This window comes from Passer montanus, unplaced genomic scaffold (genome assembly GCF_014805655.1).
Source record: "Passer montanus isolate IOZ18808 unplaced genomic scaffold, ASM1480565v1 scaffold86, whole genome shotgun sequence".
In the NCBI taxonomy this organism is placed as follows: domain Eukaryota; kingdom Metazoa; phylum Chordata; class Aves; order Passeriformes; family Passeridae; genus Passer; species Passer montanus.
This window is the reverse complement of record NW_024373923.1, coordinates 2,185,194-2,208,832: the sequence shown is the minus strand read 5'-3', so window position 1 is coordinate 2,208,832 and position 23,639 is coordinate 2,185,194. Positions and strand designations below refer to the sequence as shown.

General features: G+C 40.3%; 1 protein-coding gene across 4 annotated transcripts in view; it reads left to right on the top strand.

The window, feature by feature from the left end:
- The window catches only part of DYM (dymeclin), a 207,063-nt gene that overhangs the window by 94,006 nt on the left and 89,418 nt on the right, over positions 1–23,639 (top strand). For 2 of the 4 annotated variants that reach the window (XM_039733338.1, XM_039733337.1), the window contains 3 exons: positions 912–1,025; positions 2,273–2,367; positions 21,794–21,958. In XM_039733338.1, the coding sequence (XP_039589272.1) occupies positions 912–1,025; positions 2,273–2,367; positions 21,794–21,958 (374 nt within the window). The remainder of the gene's footprint in view (positions 1–911; positions 1,026–2,272; positions 2,368–21,793; positions 21,959–23,639) is intronic. The other 2 variants (XM_039733340.1, XM_039733339.1) reach the window with 1 other exon arrangement.

The following is a 23,639-nucleotide window of genomic DNA, read 5'->3' as shown; positions in this document are numbered from 1 at the left end:
CAAGTTCTCCACTAGCAGAGTATCTTCTTGCAGTGAAGTTGTACGTGTGATTCATTAATTACTTACACTAACAGCTTTTAAAATTTTCAGTTGCCTTTTTTTTGTGAAAATATGTGTGGATTTTGCTTTGTCTTTCAGGCATTTCCTGCTAATCATCTATGTTGTTCATCCCAACTAGTTGTCCTTGTTTACTGAAACTCCTTGGATGACTTGTTTTCATTTATACCATCACCACTTTGACTTAAAATAGTATTAGTGACTTGTTATAACCAGAAATTATATTGGTTTCCTCATCCACTCATCGCCTGCTATTTGTGGAAACCTTTCTTGTAGTGATTTCATGTTTCCTATTCGTTCCTCAGCCTTGACCATTCTTCCCTTAAATACCTCTCAAGTCTTTCCGTCTTCCCCCTATTCTGATTTTTTGATCCTTTCAGCAAAAGGTGTTTACTACACCTCTGCCTGTACCTGGGGATGTTTTGTCACCACTGCCATAAAATAGTGTTTTCCCCATCTATAGGTTACAGTCACTGGCTTAATTTTAGCTTCCTTGTGGGAAATAGGAAGGTGCTGACAAAGAGCCAGGTACAGGGCAGCATGTGATAATGGAGACGCTTTTAAAACATTATTTTTAAATTTATTTAAAGGATCTGAATTTTTGTCTCTTCATATATAATAAAAAAATATTTTTATATCTAGATCTAGGTGATAATGCTGCAGAGGTCTGACTTTTTTTTTTTTTTTTTTAATTTTGTTCTAATTATGCTTTGGAGTACAAAAATTAAGTAACGTTTGAGACTGGAAACTAATTTTCATGTCTTAAGGAATTTGAGACTCCAGACAGCTTCCTATGTTCTTATTCAAACCTAGGTGCTGAAAAGCCTTTTTCTTTTAATTTTTTCTTTTTGCAGATACTGAAAAACATTACTTGGTATGCTGAGCGTGTCCTAACAGAGATCTCACTTGGGAGTCTTCTGATACTGGTTGTGATAAGAACCATCCAGTACAACATGACACGGACAAGGGTAAGAGCATTGTGAATTCCTAACCTCAGCAGCTTGAATTCAATTTCAAACAAGGGGTGGGATTTTATTAATTCTATTGCAACCAGTTGGTGTCTGGTTTTGTAGGAAGGAAGAAAATAGATCAGCTGTGTTAATTGTTTGTGAACTTGTAACACAATTTCTGTGTTGTCTTCTAGCTCATTGAGTATGGTTCTCTAAAGACCTTTCTTCAGGCATCAAGCTCATCTTCAGTTGAGAAGAAAGAGTTCCTTGGTTTCATGAGAAGAAGTGATTCCTTATAAGCTATTTACATCTCTGAATGACTTAAAAGTGGGAATTTCAGGTGTATTTTTTGTTAGTTTTTTAGGAAGTATGACAGGAACTGGGCCAGAAGACGTCTTTGAGCTCTGGCAAAGCAAAACTGCTTTAACTTCAGAGCTTTATAGCCTAGATTGATTTTGTGCATTTTTCAATGCACGGTAGGTTTTTGCCTCTTTTGCAAACACAAACATAATGTAACGCACTTCTGAATATTTTCAACAGTTAAAGGCACAGAATTTTTTTACATTAAACAGTAGCCAAAGCATGAAACAGCAAAAATTAAGGATGATAAAAAGAATAGGAAGGAATGAGAACAAATTCGGCATATATTCATAGTATTTAGAATCTGTTATGTTATGTAAATGAATATTTTAGACTTGAATAGGGAACTTAATCTTTGGATTGATAAGTGGACAAGTTTCATTCTGTGAGAACCCTTGACTTTGAAAGGGCCATCAGATAAATGCTTATCTGGCCAAATGGTTTAAGGGATGCTGAAATGGTGACCAGTGCTCTGAAGTAAGGTGTGGTTGTAGTTGTGGGATATATGGGGTGGTGTTAAAGAGTCTTAAAGATGAGCTATGAAGTAGGAAGTTTTAGGATAAGACTACAAAAGGGAGAGAGAAAAGTAGAGAGGAGGAAAATGTCTTTGTGTATATGTTACAGCTGTGGTGCAACTGTAAATGAACATTGAAAGACAAACATATCAATACATACATGTATGTATTCCCTCTGAAACTGGTGTGGAATCACTCTTTTATAAGCCTTGTATTTTAAGAAAACATGTTTGAACATCACCGAGTATATATGCTTTGTATTTCTGCCTGTGCTTTAAAAGCAACAAATATTACTCAGTCTTTTGAATTACTCCTGCCAGAGGTGTCAGGATGTATCCAGTGATCAGTTTGATGTGTTGTTTTTTCAATCTTTCCTCTTCTTTCTGACAGGACAAATACCTTCATACAAATTGTCTGGCAGCCTTAGCAAATATGTCGGCACAGTTCCGCTCGCTTCATCAGTATGCTGCTCAGAGGATCATCAGGTAAATATAAAGACTGCTGGAAAATCATCTCTCCTGAAACTCTGGAGTAGAGAAGCTTGAATTTTGTATGCCTTAGTAGTACAGAAACATTAATTTTATATGCCTTAGTAGATACCAATGAACTAAACAGCAGAAATGATAACTGGGTAACTAAATAATCCCAGAATAAATCTTACTTGCTCTATATTTGAACTTGCTCTGAATGGACAGTAAAAATACTAGTTTCCCTGTCTGAGAAACTTCTGCCTTTTGATCTTCTTGACAGAACAGCTCAATACCTGCCTTCATACCAGAAAGTTTTCAGGTGTTTGTTTGAATTGCAAATTCAGTAATGTGTTCAGTTATTATAAAAATGCACTGAGTGGTGGTTCTCAAGTGCTACACAGATGGATTCTCTACTTATTTCTTCCTGCATATTTGACAAAAGGGTCTATTTTTAAAATCAGACATAATTAAATGATCATTTTGTGACAATACCCTCAAATATAGGCAATAAAGCCTAAATCTATGCTTTCCAAATGATTAAGTTTATTATCCTGTATAGTAGTCAATAGTCAGTGTCTGCTCTGGCTGTAAAACAAGGCCAGAACTTTGAAGAAGCAGATATTGAAGTTGGTCCCTCCTATTGTGTTTCTGTGCTGCAGAGCACATTGTAAAGGCAGGTAACCCTGCACCAGGCATCCTCATCTTGGCAGCCAGCCCTGCTCCACGCTCCAAGGGAAACTAGGAAGGTCCTTTTTAATGTGATCTGGAATAAATTGTTACAGGGCTTGTCAGGTACAGACTGCCTGCCAAAAATAATAATTGTGTACCTGTACACTTTGTCAAGGACTGGGTTAACATGACATACAGCTTGTTCTTTAGGATTTAATTCTCTCCAAGACACTTCTCCTTTGAAAATGGTTGGTGGTATAAGTAGGACAGGTTACCAATGAATGCATTGTGTTGGTGCCTTTCACCTGCCTTACACTTGCCCTCTTTTCATACCCTTGGCAGAAGTAAAGAGGGTTCAGAGTTTGAAATGGAGCTATTTTCCCCTTACTTGCCACAGACATTGTCTTAAATATTTGCTGTGCTCATTTCTCAAATCATAGACTCGAAGTCTGAGTTTTCCAAGCCTTTGAAATGTTCTGAAATCAGAGATCCTGGTGTAGTGTGAGATGCAATTCTCTGACTCTCAAAAACTTGGTCTGGTTCTTACTGTGATACTTAATTTGCCACTTCAGAGCTTGTTCCTGGAACCCTGGGTTCTGATTTTGTTCTCTTTATTCTATGACAATTTCTGCAGCCCAAAGTAAAATGTGTTCTTCTGGGTATATTAGGGGCAGGAAGCAGTTACTTGAGACCTAAGAATTTCTCTTTCACTCATTTCATGCAGCTTTTTATCAGGATCCTCTAATATTTGGGAGCCTTATTGTTAATGTTTCTTGACCTGCATAGTTACAACATGACTTTAACACTGCTGCTTGATTTTTAGCTGTGATATTCTTATTGGAGGCAGACAGACTTGTTCTGCTGCTTGACACTGACGAGTGCAGAAAGAAGGCAAAGGGGTGAATGGCAGAAAACAGGGACAGGAGATTCTGTCAGAGTGGGAGATCATCGAGTCCAGCGTTGTAGTTCCCATCCCTGGAGATGTTTAAAAGCCATGAGACACCTGGGGACAGGGGTCAGTGGTGGCCTTGGGCAGTGCTGGGGGAATGGTTGGACTCAATGGTCTTCAAGAGCTTTTCCAACCTAAATGGTTCTATACTTCTATTCTGTGATTCTATAAATTAGACTGAGATCTCAGTGCATTTGGAGAATTGTAAACGTGTTAGTCTGGTAGGACAGCAGAGAGAAGGGTGCTAGCTATCCCAGCCATTGGGTGCTGGCAGAGTTGGAGCTGTACTGTTCTGCCTGGAAGTAATGTAAGGGTTGGTAGAGAAAATGGTCATACTCTTCAACTGAAGAAGCAAAACAAAGGCAATAAGATCTGTATTATGTGTACTATGATATTCTTATATAGCCCAAAGACACTCCATGCTGTTGCTTTTAAGCTTCTGTCTTATTGTAGCCAGGCACTCAATATTATTATAAGTGGAAATTGTAATGAAGGAGGTGACTTTAGATTTGAAACAGAACCAGCAAAAACAAGAGGAGTATTAAGGAAAGAAGATCTTATTCTGGAGTTAGAAAACTGTACATCTGGACAATAGGCAAAAATGACCACCAAGACTGAAATTTAATTTGTTGCTGTGATCATGATTGCTTGTAAATCAAAAGACACAACTTTAAAAATGTATTAAAATCTCTTGTAAAGTGTCCTGTGGGACTAGGACATAGGCAGGCTGGAAGGAAGAGCCAGTTCCAGGAGCAGCCTGTCTCTGTTAGACTTTACTGCATTTTCGTCTCAGAAACTTTACAGCCCTGGGTTCTTTGGCTGGTTTAATCATGATTAAATCATGAAGAAGAATTTTAACCTGATTTTCTCTCAAAATATACTAGATTTGCTATGAAGTTTCAGTTACCAAGAAAAGCAGTACAAATACATGTATTTCTTAAGGGTCTGGTATTTGAGTCAAATATGGTTCTTCCTTTTTCTACCTTGGGAATTCTGTTATCCACAATTACTAAACTTCACCAGCAGTGATGGATCCAGTTTTGTTCCATGATGCCAAAGCAGAATATATATATTTATGCTCCTATTCTGCTTCACCATCAGAGTACAAGCATCTTAATCAGAAAGTGTTTTCTGTGAAGGAAAAACACAATAGTACTTTATATTACATGAAGTATTTCAGGGTATAGGTTTCTAAATTAAGTAGCTCTGAAACACTTAAAATCTGCTTAGCAATACAACTGAATAGACAGTCATAATTTAAACCTCACCAGATGCTCTAATGACTCCTTCCTTAATGTGAGAATTAATTCCATTTCCATGCAGGCTTTTTCCTAATCCTATTCTGAGCAGAGACAGCCAATTGTTTTAAATACTGAAGACTATTTTTTGTGAAAGAATGAGCTGGGAATATTCAATGTAGTGCACTTAAGAGCTCAGTAAAATACGACTTCATCATGTTGGGTAATTTGTATCACATTCCAGCAAAGCATGAAAATTGTCAGATTTGTGTAAATCTATCACAAGCAGCTGCTGGAAGTTAAAAATAGAAGTAATATAGATGTTTCCTAGTAAGATCCAGGGTTCTCTTAGCGTTGGATGTCCTCTGTTGTAGATTGTCCTGACTTTGAAATCCTTGCTTTCTCTGATCCCTGTATGGGCCGTTCACTGAAGAGTTGGACTCAATGATCCTTGTGGGTCCCTTCCAGCTCAGAATATTCTGAGATTCTCTATGCACTGCTACCATGGGTTTGTGTTTACTTACTGAGAGCTTTTTTATCAGCAGATTGCTGAGGATGGTACTGCACTGCACTGTGGAGTGCTGCTTATCTTAAAATTGTATTTAAATGTAACTGCATAGTGCGGGTATTCAGTTTGTCACTTAACACTGCAAGTCAGTTGGCATTAATTCCTTTAACCTATTTGGCAACAGCTTTCGTTCATTATATCTGGCTTTTCTGCAGCTTGCCTGACTGCTGTAGTATATGTAACACTTGGAGGGTCTTCCTCAGATCATCTGTGTTCTGGCATCTCCTCTCCATGTCATTCTAATAAAATTAGTGACAAGAAGAGGGCTGATCACTTCAGACAAATGTTTTTCCTGTAGCTTCATGTGTTGGAATGTTCACTGTTTCCTAAGCAGGCATATGGCACTAGAGGTTGCCATGCACCTCACTAATTAGACATGGACTTTTAACATCAGATGATTTCATGGGGCTAGAAACGCCATCAAGTTTTCCTTTTTTTGTACATTATCACCACAGCTGCTCATGTGCAGGGCTGTGTGAGACACTAAGAATTCTATTGCTTGCACTTGTGTTGATTTCTTTGGTAGTTACAGAGGTTTCAGTGAGATGCAGGGAATGACATGAGGAAAGAGATTTATGTAAATTCTCCTCATGCTGGTAGGAGTCAAATGGAATTAGAGAAGAATGCTTTAAAGGGGTACAGATCAGAGACCTCTGTAATTTGTGCATGCTGTGGGATGCAGTAGGTTGTACTTGGGTGTCATCACAGCCCTGCTGTACCTGCTTGGAGAGCAAAGTTGGAGACCTATGTACCAGCTGTAAACACTGTTTTTCTTCTTTTTTTAAATAAGTTGTGAGTGGTGTCCTTAAATGTCAATGCTTGTAAAGTCTGACTGCACTGCTGTAGTTACTCACATCTGAGAGGAAGATGAAACCTTGAATACCCTTTTTACTCTTCAGTAAAAAGTCTTCATCTTTTTGTAGGGTTGATTATGTTTCTTAAGCTACTGTGAAAATTGCTATCCTTGATTATATATACTGCTGTATTTTAGAAGTTTCAGCTCCCCAACCAAACCATTTATTTGCTTTATGGTTTTCTGTGTTAGTAATTTAATTTCTTTGGTATGGTTTCCTCTTACAGAAGTCTGATGGGATTTTCCTGAGCAAAAATGTTTATGACTGTTGTTTAGGAAAAAGAATACAGGATGTTACTTTAAACAGTGCTTTTTAAGCCCTGTTTATGCTGAACTAAAAATTGTCTTTAAGTTGTAATGTGTGAGTTTCTACAGGAACAATGAATTGCTACTGCAATGTATTTTGTACGATCCCAGGATAGTTTCAGTGGAAATGGACTCTAAAGCCCATCTCCTTCCACCTTCCATTCCATGGACAGGAACCCCTTCCACTAGACTGGGTTGCTCAAAATGTTTTCCTTAAAGTAACTGTAAATAAAATTTTTCCCTATACCCAATACAAGCCCGCCCTGTGGCAGTGGCAGCCATGGCCTGTGTGCTGTCCCTGCAGGCCTTGTCCCCAGTGCCTGGGCAGCTCTCCTGGAGCCCCTGCAGGCCCTGGCAGGGGCTCTCAGGTGTCCCTGCAGCCTTCTCTTGTGCAGGGGAGCAGCCCCAGCTGTGCCAGGCTGGCTCCAGAGCAGAGGGGCTCCAGCCCTGGCAGCATCTCCGTGCCTGCTCTGCACTGGCTGCAGCAGCTCCACGTCCTTGTGCTGCTGGAGCCAGGGCTGGGGCAGCTCTGCAGGTGGGGTCTCACCTGAGCCCAGGGCACAGGGGCAGGATCCCCCTGCTCTGCTGCCCACGCTGGGATCAGCCCAGGGCAGGGGGCTCAGGCTGGGGCAGCTCCAGCTCTCACCCACAGCTCCTTCTCCCAGGGCTGCTCTTGATCCATTCTCTGCTCAGAAAAAAAATGTGTGAATCTCTGTGTTTCAACAAAGAATAAAAATGCTTATAGAGCAGCAAGACCTGTGTGATCTGACCTGTGTGTTAGAGGCCACATTGAACTGAAAAATCTGAAATTGTTAGCGTGTTAGTGTGATGAAATTAAAATTTGCCAATTGCTTAATAATGTCATTTAGCAGTGCCAATAATGAGATGTAATTGCTGGCTCAAAATTTTCTAGGCTGCTCACATAGGAAGATAAACAAATTTCTCTCCCACACAACTTTAGGCTCTGTGAGCTTTCTGGTTTTCCTGCCTTTTTTTCTTTGATGTCCACAGTGCTTTTGGGAAGCTCTTTAGCAGAGAGCTTCCTCTGCCACTGGAGAATAGCAATGGGATAGTTGGAGCAGAGAACTAGTGAGATGGAGTTCATCAAATCAAAGGTGCATCTTAAGGGGAAAAACTTGTAAGCAAAACCTAGGTTGCTGCATTAATGCTTCAAACTTGTTTGCTTTCTAATTTAATTCTCGTTTGGAAATATGTGCATAGTACAGAAACATTTCTTCTCATACAAGAGTTGTGATTTTTAAATTATAAGATTTGAGCTAAGTTGGCACCTGAGGTGTCTATATTGAGCAAATGGAATTAAGTGAATAGAGTATGCAGTAATTTTGTTAAGCTCATCATTCTGGCATCTTTCTTACAGCATGGAAATGAGTGAGGTTAAATTAGAGCAGTTTTTCAGATTAAAAACTTCCTAGAATTGTTCCAGATTTGGGAGTTGAAGTCCTTTGACACTAGGAAACCTTATTTGAAAGGCTCTTTAATTTCAGGGATGTCAGCTTTCAGTAATCAAAAAGCAAGATAACACTAGTAAGATGTTCAGTGATTGATTTATAACCTATGCATTTATTAACACATAACATGAAAACTGATTCCACCCTCCTCTGTTCCTTCTCCATTGATACTGCTGGAATGTGTGGTTTGTGTTGCTTAGAGCTGCACAGCTCTGGGGATGGTGTGAAACACAGTTTTGTATCACACCATGGACACCAGGAGCCTGGGCTTGGGTAGGCTGTAATGGTACTTTAGGAATGATCAGTAGGCAAGGGCTTTACAGCCTGGGTTCAAATCTTCATCTCTTAATTGGGCCATTAAATTAAATCTCAGTTTACTGATCTCTTAATCATACCAGAGAAGTGTTCACAATGGCAAGCCCTGGAGAAAAGAGACTGCTTCTGCTCCCACGGCAGCAGACATGGAGAGACTTCACAGGTTAAATTATAACATAATAAACGGTGAAGCTGCTTGGAATTAGTGCCCTGTGGCCAGAGCTTTTAAATACTGAGCCCTCTAAGCATCAGCTTTGTACTGCTCAATAGTGAACCCTCTGAGCATCAGCTTTCCCATTCCTTTTTTAACCAAAAGAAAAGAAGAAAGGAAGGAATTGAGGGTAATGAACAGTTTCACTAAAGCAGTGAAATCTGCCTCTGCAAATAACGTGGGGGGAATAGTCAAAAATGCCTGGTTTCTGATAATGAAACTCAAGTACCTCCAGTCTGAGCTGTTCAAGAATAAAATGTAATTTTTTGTCCTCTTTTGAATCACATACAGGTTGTGCTAGAAAGAAATTATTTCAGTGATAGTTATAACAACAATATGACTATTTTCTAAACTTTCTATATGTGATTTTTAACCTCAGGCTTATGTTAATTTCACTGTCAGTGCAGGAAGCCCCACAGCCCTACTCTCGAATTCTATGCTTTGGGGAAACCTATTGATAGAAACAGTGGCCTTTAGTAATTCCTATCCCTGATTATTTCCATGCAGACATCATTTCACTGAGGTGAACAGGCAAAGAGCATTTCTGTGGATATGGCTTCAGGTTATTTATCTGCAGCTTAACCAGCTTGTTTAATTTTATGTGTTTGCTTTAAAGCAGTAGCTGTTGACCTGTTCATCCCAACAAACTTACGTTGCCATACAATACTTGGACTGGTGAATTTGTTACTTTGAAAAATCTGTATTGATTTTTCTCCCTATCCTTCACCTGGGTGGTATTTACCATGTGCTGTAAGATACAGGTTATGGCAATAAATTCTCTGCAGAATGGAAGACTGCAACTGACTGGATGACTTTGCCTCAGAAATAAGAATTAAAAGCCTCAAAGACAATTTAGTGCTTCTTAACTTTGAAATAGTTTGTAACATTTTTGTTCAGAAAAGAAAGCATTTATTGTCTAGCTTGGATATAAAATGGCTTCCCTCTGCCAGAGGGCAGGGTTACATGGTATATTGGGAAGAAATTCCTGGCTGTGAAGGTGGGGATGGCCTGGCACAGGGTGCCCAGAGAAGCTGTGGTTCCTCCTGGCTCCCTGGAAGCATCCAAGGCCAGGGTGAATAAGGCTTTAAGCAACCTGGGATAGAGGGAGGTGTGTCTGCCCATGGTAGGGGGATGGAATGAGATGATGTTGAAAATCCCTTACAACATAAGCCATTCTGTGATTCTGTGATAAAATTATACTTTGTTTATGAGAAACTGTTTTATAATGAGATTTTTTTTTTTACCCCTATGTAGTGCAGCAAAAGTGGTAATCCCGTTTTTATTAAGCATTCCAAGTAGAGTGAAAACTAATGTCTTCTCAGAAAAAGGAGCTCCATGATATTGCCATGCTCAGGCCATGTTTGAAGGAGGACGCTGTGGAAATGGAAGATCAGGCAACTTCAAGCCCCTGAGCCTGAGCTGTGCTTTTCACCTGTGGGCTGCCGGTAGCCGAGGTTGTGTGTGCAGTAGGACACCTGGGGACTGTTTGAGTCACCTGGTGAAACCTTGGGCAGCTTTACCTTCTCTTCCTTGAGCTGTCCACAGGCACAGGCTCCTACTCTGTGTGCAGTGTTTTTTATACCCCTCATTCTCTGCTCTGTCACTGTTACTCCTCAAACCCGCAGAGGGCCTTGAATCCCTGGGGTGCCTTTTATTGGGAGACAGAAGCGATTTATAGAGATCTCAATAGTGTTAAATAAAAGAAACATATGCTGGCCTTATTAGTAGCTTGTTGACCTAGATTAGCTGTGGGGAAGCTTATAAGCTGATCAGCCATTCCAAAATTGGGAGGTGTCATTGCAATTAGTGGGAAAGACTGTGACAAAAGGGAAGACAACAATTGTTCTGACAAGGGAAAAGAGAATATTAATATCAAATGGGCTCTTGCTGGCATGACTTAGGGATGTAAATAGAATGAAGTTAATTTTTAAGAGGAAAGAAGCATCCTTTGTTACTGAGAATTGAGTGTATTTGTGGTAAAATGTACTAAAATGCTGCTTTAGTTATGTTAACAGCAAGAGCAGTACCCCATGTGTGCTTGCCTGGTTTTGCCTGTGTGTAACATATGGAGATGAGGTTTTAGGCTGATATCAGCTGTTTCCAACATGGAAATATCATTGAACTTGGTTTAAGCCTGGTTGAACCTGCTGGGGATTCTGAGTGGGCATCTGATGGGACAGTAATACCCTCGTTCCCCATCTGGCATGAGCAGTTGAGTGCCCCACATGCCATTGGAAGTGTTTGTAGCCCAGGACCCCCAGCTCACAGGTCATGGAGGCTCCCCAGATGGACAGACTGGATCAGTGTGAGCCATGGAGGGATACTGGGGGAGCAGTTGCTTCTCTCTGTGTCAGGGTTTTCTCACATGGAGCAGAGCAGTTAAACTATCTTATCTTCTGCTCTGCAGTTAATGGCCACAGGACTCCTTAAAAATGACAGTTTGATTGCTGATTTAGCTTAAAAAGGTATTTAGTATCAAAATATGCATCACTCTGATGCATATTTTGTATAAGCTGGTTTGCCCTTCCATGGACCACTTTTTATGTCTCTGCTGACTTGTAGGCAACAATCACCAGGATAATTCTGTGATTTTTGGGGGGAAAGGCACTACTACAACAACTCATTTGTCCTCCACCATCCAGAAGACTGTGTGGTATTTCAGAGTCTTACAAACTGCAAGTCACTACCTGGGAGGATGTGTGATTCAAACCAGCATAGAACTGAGGTGTGTTGAAGCCTTGAACCCTGTTTCAGGGCATCCAGAGCATCACACGTGTCACGCAGAGCTGGAGTTAGGAGGGAGAAGGCCCCATTGTGACATCTTTAATTATTATGAGTGGCCCTTTCATCATTGCTGTGCCACATAAATTCTTTGTAAACAGTATAATTTGATAGAGTGTTCAAACTGGGGAATTAAACTTTTCTTTTTTGGTATAACCTTGAAACTGTTGATCTTGTGAATCTCTTCTGATAGAGAAGAAGAAATATCTGAGGAAGCCTGTAGAGAAATAACTACTTTTGTGCTAGACTTCCCGTGTTGTTTTAGAGATGAATTTGCAGAGTAGACTGAGGTTTTTCTGAGTTGTGTCACTTAAGTTTTCTGTACGTTTAATGCTACAGGAAGCAAAAATGAGAAATCAAGTAGGATTATTTCAGTCCTTCTATTGCAATTTTGATTTCTTCTAGCTGGAAAAAAATTTAAGGCCGCTGAGATATTTGCTGGGTTGTGTCCCATTGTATTATTTGAGATTTGGATGTCTAATGAGAGGGTCATAGAATGGTTGAATCAGAAGACCTTAGATGTCAAGATGTGATCTTTATAGCTTTTGTGTTATAAAAAGACTATTTTAAACCAATAAGTTTTCCTGCATAAGATTTTTCTGAGACTTAAAAAACCAAGGGAATTCTGATAGTCTTTTAGAAACTATTATTTGCCATTCTAGTAGAATCCTATAAACTGCAGTCTTGTCTTCTCAGTTTGTTTTGAATGGAACCTATTTATGGGGCAGTGTTCCTTAACAGAAATAGAGGTGACTCAAGAAAATTACTTGCTTAAACCTGTAATTTATCCTCAGTTGCAGGGTATTTGGCTCATTAGTGCTTTATTCTGATACAACATGTACTCTTTCCTGTTTAGAAATTTTCCCTTTAGAAAAAAAACGTGTTCTGTGATCTGAAGAAATGAATAATGAACTTTTAAGGATTTATCTGACAAACTAAAATGGTTCTAAGTAAACATTAGTATGGAACAAAAATGTAGCCAAAAATGTAGCATTAATTATATTTTTTTCCTTGTCAGGCTGCTGCTTATTTCACATTTTAACTGATGTCATTATATACATCTAGTGTTTTTCCAGCTCTGCACTGCAGTGAACTAATGTTCCTCTCCACTTGTGTGAAGTCAGGACAGGTATGAGTGGCTGCAGGGAGGGAAGCAGGGCTGTGTAATACCCAGCTGACATGTGTGAGTGCCCTCCAAATGCCTCCTTCCTTTCAAGCACATATGGAAATTTTCAGTTCTTTCAGACCCCACACTTCAGTGAGGATTTTCAAATAGGCTTTCTAATGGATTTTGGGAATAGAAAATAACAATCTATGAAATTTCTCAGTCTCTTAAGTACTCAAACTGAGGTATTTCCTACCACCATGTATTTTCACTGGCATTTTTGTGGCTCTCAAAGACAATATTGCACATTGAATCATCTGACATTTGTAAATGGAGGGTGAAACTATAGGTACAGGCAAAAGAATCGGGATTTAACAACTTTAATGTGCAGCAGGTCTTTATAACCATTGAATGACTCAGCCTATTTAATGGTAATGGCCTTCAGTGAGTTTAGGAAATAGCAGGCTTTTAGGTAAAGTAAATGCACTTAGTTTTGTAATGAATAAACAAATTTACTATGAAGTTTTGTACAGACATGCTCCTGTGACTCATTAGTTGATGGATGATGGATGGATGGATGGATGGATGGATGGATGGATGATGTGTGGGGCAGTGGGGGTCCGACACCGCTGCCCTCGCGTGCCGTGCCCTCTGTTGGGGCTGTCTCCTGATGCAGGATTTTCCAGTTTCAGGCAGACGGAGGAGATGCAAATGCCTGAGTTAATGAGGGTGTCGTAGCATCCCTGTAATCCCATGCAGAGCCTGTGAATTATCACAAGTGTCTAGCCAAAGGATAAAAGCACAGGAGGTTTCCAAAACAACATTCCCATAGTAGCATCTCTTAAGCTGCTGGCGATATGTGCCTTCCAAGTAACCAGTGCATCTGGGTGACTAAAGCCTTTGCCTTTGTCTGAAACATCAGAACTGAATAGACACTTCCCCTGAGCTCTTTTAGATCTTTTTTGCTTGTGGGTCATCAGTTATTTCTGTCTGTTTTTAATATATAAATCCTTTTGTTCTTTCTGATAGAACTTCATCTGTACAGAAGTAATTTTGCCTTTTGTAGAAGAATCTCATATATTTCTCGTTTTGTTTTCAGTCTATCAGACAGCTCCAGAACTTGTTTGGCTTTCATTTCCTTGCCCTCCTTCACTATAAATACTTCCATGCATAAAGATAATACTCGTCTCATAAGCCTGTCGTGTACATTTGGCCAGTACTGTGACAGAGTGCTGCTTCAGGGCATGGGAACTTACATCTGTGACACATTATCACAAATAATTGCTTCTTAAGCATTTAAATAATTTTCATCCTTTTCTATGTTGTTATGGCACCTTTAACCCCATGGTGACCCCTCGCCGCCAAACTGCTGTTTTGCAGTAATGTAATTTAAAATCCTGTCATCACTTTATGATGTAAGATATAAATTTAGGGATACTTGTATCTGAAATGTAGGCCTGCAGGAATTAAGTATTTTTAGAAATCTATGAGAATGTCACTTAGAAGATGCCATTAGCTGGGGATCAGGAAAGAAGGAAAATGTCAGCAGTGGAAAAGGATCAAATCAGAATTACTTGAGAACTGACATATCCATGTCCACAGGGCCTGGTAAAATACATCCAAGGGTGCCATGCGTGTTGACTTGTGCCCGTACAAGACTGCTGTGTTGGATCATATCTGGAAAACTGCTTCCAGGCTTTGGGCCCCTAGACATAGCAGAGGGGCTGCCAGACTGGAGGGAGTTCTGTGGAGGGCCACGTGATGGCTGGGAGCTGGGAAGGTGGGCACTGGGCTTGTTTAGCCTGGAGGAGAGAAGGCTTTGGGGCAAGGCTACAGCAGGGGGCTCACAGAAAGGGTGAGCAGCATTCTCCTGTGTATGAGAAGGCTGTTGAGAAGATGGAGCCAGGCTCTTTATACAGAAGGATGTGGGAGGAAGATGAGAGATAATGGGCAGGAGGTTCCAGGCTGAGGGAAAAATGCAATTTTTCATGGTCGTGGCAGAATTGGCACAGCAGCACAGGGAATTTGTAGAGTCTCTCACCCTGGAGACTTCTGAGACAACCAGATAAACCCCTGCTCAGGTGTGGATACAGTTTTAACCCTGCTCTGAGCAGAAGGTTGGGCTAGAGTCCTCCTAAGCTTTCTTTCAAATTAGTTATGACTCTAATCTAAGAATAATAATTCAAAAAATACTTAATCTGTGTGAAAAATTAGGAATTTCTTAAGTAGTTTAACTGTGCTAACACCACAGTGGCAGAAACTTGCCCCAAAGAAGCCCAGAACATCTTTCCATGAGCATGGGCATGTCGATCTTTCAAAGTGTTCTTGGTACTGAAAAACAAGTAGATAATTAGATTTCTGCTGTGGTTCATCAGTACCGTAGTTCATCGTGTCATCAGTGGCACTGTACTAAACACAAATGAAAAGTTCAATCAAAAATTCTATTTTTGCATGATGTATATGATGTATTTTACTGCAAGAATCACAGAATCCCAGACTGGCCCATGGTAGGAAGGGATTGTAAAAATCCATCTCATTCCAACCCTCCTGCCATGGGCAGAGGCACCTTCCACTAGACCATATTGCTCCAAGCCCTGTCCAACCTGGTCTTGATACAGGCAGAGAGATTATTTTCCTTTCATATCTTTATGCCTTATGAAATAACATTAATTGGTGATATTTCAGGCAGAATAGAAATCAGTTCTCATGGAGTGGATGAACTAACAAGTTGTTATCATATATGTGGTGTTTGAGTACAGAATGTATTTTGCTTGGGTTTGTCTTTGGGAACAGAGGAGTAGTGACTAATAGGACTTCCTAGAACACAAGTTATCAAACATGAACAGTAATGCGTGTCGTGACGTTCTGCCCACGACTACAGAGGTAGTTTAATGTGTTGACTAACATGTGCTAGTTTAATTAGCTTATACTTTCATTTATTTTTCTTTTAAAGACTTTCATATTGGCTTTCCTGTAGAGTCGTGTTGTAGCATAGCTGCCGTTTGAAAATACAGTGATTAAGTCTTCAAGCTCAGGGAAAGATGTTATTTGCTGTGCATTTTTAAAATTCTGCCACAGAAACAATATGACCTAAATATTTAATCAGGCTTAGTAGAATTGGCTTTTTTTATTGCTGCAGATTAATCTAGTTTCTCTGAGCTAATACACATGGCATGTGTGTCTTCAAGACCTTTCTTTTTCTCAATAACGTTAAAGATTTATAGCTCTCATAAAATCTGGCATGTGCCAAGAGGAAGATTATGAATTACAATTACTTAAACTGGGAATTTTTCTTTTGAATCCTGTATATGCTGTTTCAGCCTAAGTTGTATTTGTAGAGGGGTTAGTGAACACTGGTTTTATACCACTTTTCTATACCCTGCCTGACTTACTTCCTTTCTGTGTCGTTTAGATGTTGGCCTGGTGCTGTTTACATTTTTGCCTTTGCCTATTTTAAAATAACAGTTGTTTCACTAGAGAAAATATCAGCTTTCTAGTTTAAACAAATAAGTGGCTTTGCATGTTTTGCTTAGTGCTGTTGTCTTGTTCAGGTCTTAAATTTCGGATGAAAAATGAATATAAATGTATAACAAATGAATATAAATGTATAACGAATTTCCGCAGTTCTTGTTTTCAAACTCTTATTTTTGCAAGGTGTTTAGTCTGTGGCTGTAGCCTTATGTTGACTGCTTGAATTAATGTGAAGTTTGAGTTAAATATTAGAAGTGATGTGATCACCTAACCCAAAATAATTTTAGTGGCCAGTTAGGATGTTTAAATTTTCAGAGAAACTTAGGAAGAATCTTCAGCAAAGTCTTATTTATTTGTTGGTTTTGACTATCTACTGGTTTCACACAAGTTTCTTGGAGGGCTTCCACATGATCCGGGGGATAACTAAAGCTGCAGGAAGCTGTGGCATCCTTTGGTCCGTGGCATTCCCAGAGGGAAAACCGCATCCTGGCATGCCTCACACACAGTAAAACCAGTTGGTCAAGGGAGGGGATTGTCCCACTTTAGGGACACCTTCCACTGTCCCAGGCTGCTCCAAGCCTTTTCCAACCTGGCCTTGGGCATCCCTTCCAGGGATCCAGGGGCAGCCACAGCTGCTCTGGGTACCCTGTGCCAGGGCTTTAACATGGTTTGACTTGGTCATCCCTGAACTGGTCAGGCAGTTGGACTAGAAAGTTGTAGATCCCTTCCTGCTGAAAATATTCTTTTCTATTCACATGGCAACCTCCACCTTCCCTCTGGCTCTCCACATCAAACTCCCATAGATTTTAAAGTGTGTCTTTGATGCTCTCGTTTAGCTCCTGTCATCAGAGTACCTTTAGTGACTGGGGTAAGAAAAAGGAAATAAAATTTTTCGTTACATTTATCAAATCTGCACTAAATTGCAATAAGTGTAGATATACTGTGTTAATTTTTGTACATGTGAAGAAATTGCGTGCTTGCCCTGCATGTGTCTGGCAGTCCGGCAGTGATCAGTGAGTAGAGGGTCTTAGCCTTCCTTTTAACTACTTCTGGTTCAGACAAATTTAAAAAGCTCTCAAGCAGAGGACCAGAGCTCCAGGATTATGGAAGTTTGGGATAAATGGGTGAGAGTATTCTCACAGCACTCAGATGAAGGCATTCTCCTCTTGATGAGAACAGGCTGCCCTTGTAGGGTAACAGAGGAAAGGACAGCTCAGAAGTTGGGAAGACTTAAAAGCAGGACCAATTATCCCTTTGAGCAAATTAACTTTTATTTTTCTTTTTCTAGGAGGTTGATACAGCTGACTAATATGGTTTATTTGGGTTTTTTTCCCTTTTTTTAATTTTCTCTTATATTTTTTTTCTTTTGCCAATACTGCAGCTTGCTCCCTGCCCTCTCAATTTATACCAGCTGCTGGGCAAGATTAGACAGGGCCATGATCAGAGAAGGAATCACTAAGGGATGCCAGAAACATGAAAAGAAAAAATTCTCAGGTACCAGGTAGTTTACAGGCTTCTTCACAGATGTCAGGTTCTCTGTGCTGTCTCTTACAGTATCAAATTACTTTGGGTATATTTTTATTCCAAAATTCACATTATTGATGGTTAACAAGTGAGCATTTTTATGGTGGTTTTGGTGTTTTGTTTAATTTTTGTCTCTTTCAATTCTCCATCCTCAATGTGTGGTAGAGAAAGTGAAAAACAAACAAGAAACCTACAAAAATACCTATGAGATTAAATCCTTGGAGCCTTCTAAATGCTGCTTTCTGACTTTATAAAGACTGGATTTGGTGCTTTGCCATGATGCCTGTCAGTTTTGAGCATCTTAAAGATGTTGTTGGGTTTCCATGTTTATGTTTCCATCCAGCTGATATTCTGTAATCACAGAGGGTTCCAGCTGATCCAGTATGAGAGATGGGAACTACCAGACAGAAAGGGTCCTGGCTCTTCAGTTTCCAAAATACTGATGCTGACCTCTGTTGCCTTGGATCTGAAAGTTTTGGGTTCTGTGGCTTTCATGGCTGTTAAAGACAATGACCTTTACTAACTTGAAGTTTTGATGGAGCATATGGAATTTTGTTCATAATTTAAACTTCTATTGAATGTCACTGTGTTTTTTGTGTAGTGAGAAGGCAAGAGAGGAGTTTCATTATTTTCGTTACCATAAGTAGAGTGATAGGTACTGTTTTTTTGGTTTGGATAACTAAAGTCTACCCAGATTTCCCTGACAGAGTTTTGTAACAAGGCACTCTACCTTTAAGCTTTTAGAAATTGATACTGTCATGTTGTCATATCAGAATTCAAAATGTTGATCAGATGGCTTTCTACATGAGGAGATTACAGTCTTTTGAAGTGGGATTTTGTACTATGAGCTACAGTTTTGTTTTCCAGGTTAAACAGGATACCTGAATAGCACACATGCACACACACACACCCACCCCTGAAATCAAGCATGATTGTCTTTATTTTTTGCAGTCGTGTTTTTCAAAAATTTCTGTACTGCATTATAGTTGAATATCACCTTTGGCTATAAAGCAAAAGAAATGTGGCCCATAAAACATGCAGAAAAAACACATTTCAGTAACATGTAAAAGTAGATGTACCTGGAAACTTCATTTCTGGTGGATCAAGTAAGCTTATTCAAACTCACAAGCAGTCAGTGAAAGTTGATGTCAATGTCTCTTAATGTGTATGGTCTTAAAGGAACTCTGCTCTTAAGCCTTGATTTTATTCAGATTTACTTCAGAGGACTTAAAAACAGAAATGCTTAGTCTTCAATTTGATGTAAGTTCTGCTGGTCAAAGTGGCTATGAACAGTCATGGAGTAACAGGATTGCATTGCTCTTGATGTGAGTTTAATGACAAACTTCTCAGTAGACAAGTCCAGCTTTGAAAATAAGAATGGCCTATGGAGGGCAGTGCTGCTGACACTGTCACCCTGGGTGTGTCTCCAGAACCTCTGGGTGATGTTTTGGCAAAACTTCTCCTCCTCCACCACGTACCGTCACCTCACCCTGTTGCTCAGTTAAACATAAATACGGTGATGGTAATTACAGTATCAAATCCTGTTCTTCCCATCTGTGGAGAATGTTGACAGGGGTCAAAGATGTTACCACTTTCCTGTGGAGCCAGCCTGGCACAGCTGGGGCTGCTCCCCTGCACAAGAGAAGGCTGCAGGGACACCTGAGAGCCCCTGCCAGGGCCTGCAGGGGCTCCAGGAGAGCTGCCCAGGGACTGGGGACAAGGCCTGCAGGGACAGCACACAGGCCATGGCTGCACTGCCACAGGGCAGGCACAGATTTTGGGATGTTGGGCAGGAATTGGTGGCTGGGAGGGTGGGCAGGCCCTGGCCCAGGGTGCCCAGAGCAGCTGTGGCTGCCCCTGGATCCCTGGCAGTGCCCAAGGCCAGGCTGGACGGGGCTTGGAGCAGCCTGGGACAGTGGAAGGTGTCCCTGCCCGTGGCAGGGGGTGGACTGGATGGGCTTTAATGTCTCTTCCAACCCAAACCATCCTGGGATTGTACAATGGAAGACCCATTCAATTTCTTGATAAATCTAACAAGACTGAATAGCTGGAACGAGTTTTCTAGTAAAAGGCCTGGTTAATAAAGTAAATGGTAACAGTGGACTTAGAACCATTTAAATCTTCAAAGCATCATCATTCTAAATTATGCTCTTTATATTGGTTTTGGAAAAAAATATGTGGCATCTCCAGGTAGCTGGAAGGGCAGGCTTGTGGGTTGAGGGTTTTCTTTAGTATGGGACCCAGTAAATCCTTTACTGTGTCCATCCCTGGCCTGTGAAGTGAAAAGAATAGCCTGCCTTGCTCACAACTTGCTGTGGTCAGGAAAGCAGAAAAGGCATGAAAGCTTAGGAAATTACGTCCTTGAAGCTTCTTGATCTCCTGACAATTGTCATGTCTGCAAATGAAGTGCCAAAAGGGATCTTGTGTTCTTAAACTTCCAGAGCAAAGATAGGATTGATGTAATCCAGTAGTGAGTGTTGTTTAAAGCAAAGAAGAGGGAGGTGTTGGTTTTGATGCAGTCTTGGGCTTAGAGCCCCACTGATTGCACCGATTAGGTGTTAGTGGCACTCTTTTTTGTCCTGTTTTTTGCCCGAGGTACACAAGTGTCTCAGGAAAGTGTTTCAGCCATGTGTGACTATGTCACATAGGGATTTAGAGAGACGCTAGCTTGTGAAATGCAGGTGGTTGGGTGTATAACCCCTGGGCCAATTTTCCATCTATGAAGCAATGAAACAATGGGGGTTTTCGATTTGGTGAGGATGCTGGAGCCTAGAGTTCAGTTGTTGGTTCTTGCCAAAGTCAGTAGAAGAGACTTGATTTCATATATCTCCATGGGAAACTTTCCCAGTATGTCTGTCCTGGAGAGAGCCATGTCCCCTGGCTGCAGATGAGGACAGCAGAGCCTGGTAGGACCATCAGGAGCTGACCTTTTTGTCTCACAGTATACAGGGCTGGTTAAAGCACTTTCTGGAGAACTTAAAATCACAGAATTGTTCAGGTTGGAAAAGATCGCCAGGATTACCAAGTCCAGCTGTAAGATCGCTGAGACACATCGTCACATCACATCATCATATTGGCACACCCTGGGCTGTGCACCTTTATGCCGTGAAGTATTTTCTGTACAAACCCTATAACAAAAGGTAGTTGAGGTTATATTTTCTATGTGCCTCAGAGTTTTCCAGTGATGCAGTGTGTTGCAGGTGAACTACACTAATGAATTTATTTTCCTTTCCATTATGAGTGGGAGGATATCCTGTGCATAGGCATAGGCAATATATCTCTTACTCAGGTGTATTCAGGGTTGCTTAATATCCATTTTAAATGTTTTATTGCTTGCTCTGTAGTTACTTCATAGAAGTGACTGTAGCTCTTCGTGGAAAAGCTGGCCATGTCTTAATTGAGTAACTCTGTTATGATTAAGCATTGCATTTGAGCAACTAAAATTAAACACAGGAGTGCTCTACCACTGAAATCCCAGGCTACAAGAGCAGTTCACACTGATCAATAACTCAGTGTGATTGTTTCCCCTTTAAGTCAACTGTCAGTTTTCATGAAAGGCAGTTAAATTTTGTGAACATTCTTAGGTTTTTTTAAAGGTAACCTTTGTAAGTCAGTGGCCAGTCTCCTGCATTTATTGAGAGAGATAAAACTTTTCTTAAGATGCTACTGGGAGCAAAAAGCAGGGGGGAGGATGGAGAGAAATGACACATGCACCCAAAAGAAGCCCAAATTCTTGTGTCTGATGTCTGAGACTTGGTGAACTCCCCGTGCAGCAGTGACAGAACCAGTGTGTGGGCACAGGGGCAAACAGATCCCTCTGTTTCTTGAAACTGTTTGTTTTATGTCAAACCGCTCCATTGCTTTCTTGGCATCTTCCATTGACTCTTGGCACAAAAGCCAGGGATGTTAAACCATGACTTAGCTTTCTTAAAGGAAAACACCTCTTTTTTCTGTTTTGTCTCCCTCTACCCTTGTCTTTCAGTTATACCTGCCGCCACTTGCGGAGATATGTGTATGTCTTGGACAAACTGTATTTCCCCCACTCCCACTGCTCTACGCTGCAGCATTGCTTCTCGACCCTCAGTGACAATGGAGAGGAACTCTTGTCTTTAACTTGTTCTCACATTCTCAGATCCTATGCTTCCAGGTTATTAACCTCTCCTCTCCATTTACTGCATGCTGCATGCCCTGTGACTGATCTGTGCATGTTTTCAGTTAACTGATGAATAATTTTAATTTCTAAGGGTATAGTTTGTGTCTTTATGACATCCTTTATGTATATTCTAAAAAGTGTGTTAGATATGGGAGGTTTGGTTTGTCTTTTTAAATTTAGAATACATATTTTTTGGCCTTTGGAAACTTTAAATGCTTTTTATGTTAAAGTATTTTAATCCATTTCCAAAGCCTTGACATAAGAACTTGAGCTGTGATTCACAAAACTTCCATTGCAGTTGCATAGTTTGTTTGGAATTGGTGCAGAGGTTACATGCAAGTGTCTAATACTTCTTGACACCCATTGTTTTATTTGTAACGTTATCTATATAATTTGCTTTTCAAGAGTAAAAATGATAGAGCTTTTGCCTCAAGTTCAGGAAATTTTCTTGGAAGTTAATCACAGGGTTGTTTGTGCTGGAAAAGCCCTCCAAGATCGAGTCCAAACATTACCCAGCACTGCCAAGGCCACCACTGACCCATGTCCACAACTGCCACATCCACAGAGCTTTTAAATCCCTCCAGAAGCAGGGAACCCACCTCTGCCCTAGACAGCTGTGCCAGGCCTGGCCGCCGTTGGGGTTAAGAAATTTTTCCCAATGTTGAACCTAAACCTCCCCTGACACAAGCTGAGTCCATTTCCTCTTCCATTGATTGTTACTTGGGACAATTAAAGATCTCTCCTTTTTGTATGTCTGATTATTTTTAATTATACAGAATAAGAATTATGAGAATCCATCAGCCCCAATCCTTCTTTGTGATAGGGAATTATAGACGCTTTACAGAAACTGTAAAAAGGGTGAATTTAAAAGTCCTACTTGCCATACCCAAAGGACTTCCCTTAGCTGTTTATTCCAAGTAAAAATTAAAGTTTTACTATTTCATTGTTGATGCTGTGGATAATTAAATATATTAACCTAGTCCCTAGAAGCTTTGGGAAAACAAGGAAAAAATTGCGTGACAAAATTGATCAGAACATGGAAGGCATCCAGGGTGGAAATGCAGCTTCCCAGCTAAGCCAGCATACAATAGCAAGGGACCACACAGTAAACATAAGTAAAACCAGCTTGATTGTCAAGGGAAGAAAATACGGCATGCAAGCTGAAATAGCTCTTTTTGTACAAAAGAAAAAAATTATAGTAGTACATAATGATGGAGAATTACTCTGAAGATCTCAACAGGACATGAAAATCTAGCTGTCCCAGGGGCATTCTCCAGATTAATTTGGAACAGGGACATGGTATTAAAGTAGTCAAAAGCCTGAGATTTCAAAGGCTTATTTAAAAATGAATACTAATAATAAGTGCAGTCTACACTACAATCTTCTTTCAGATGTAATGTTTTACATGTAGAAATGATGTACTGAAAATGTAAAATAAATAGTGTAATTCTTCTAGCTTGTTTCCATGAAATTTTGGTAATTCTGTACAGCAACAGCAATACACATTGAGCTGACAAAATCACCCCTGGGAGACTAAGTGCTTCTCTGTGAATATTGCATCTTTCAGGTGTTCTGCGAATGAAAATAAGCACTGATAACATTGTATGTGTTTTCATGTAACAAGCTCATGAAATTTTTAGAGCAAAAACATTCATTCATAGTAACTCCGCACTTA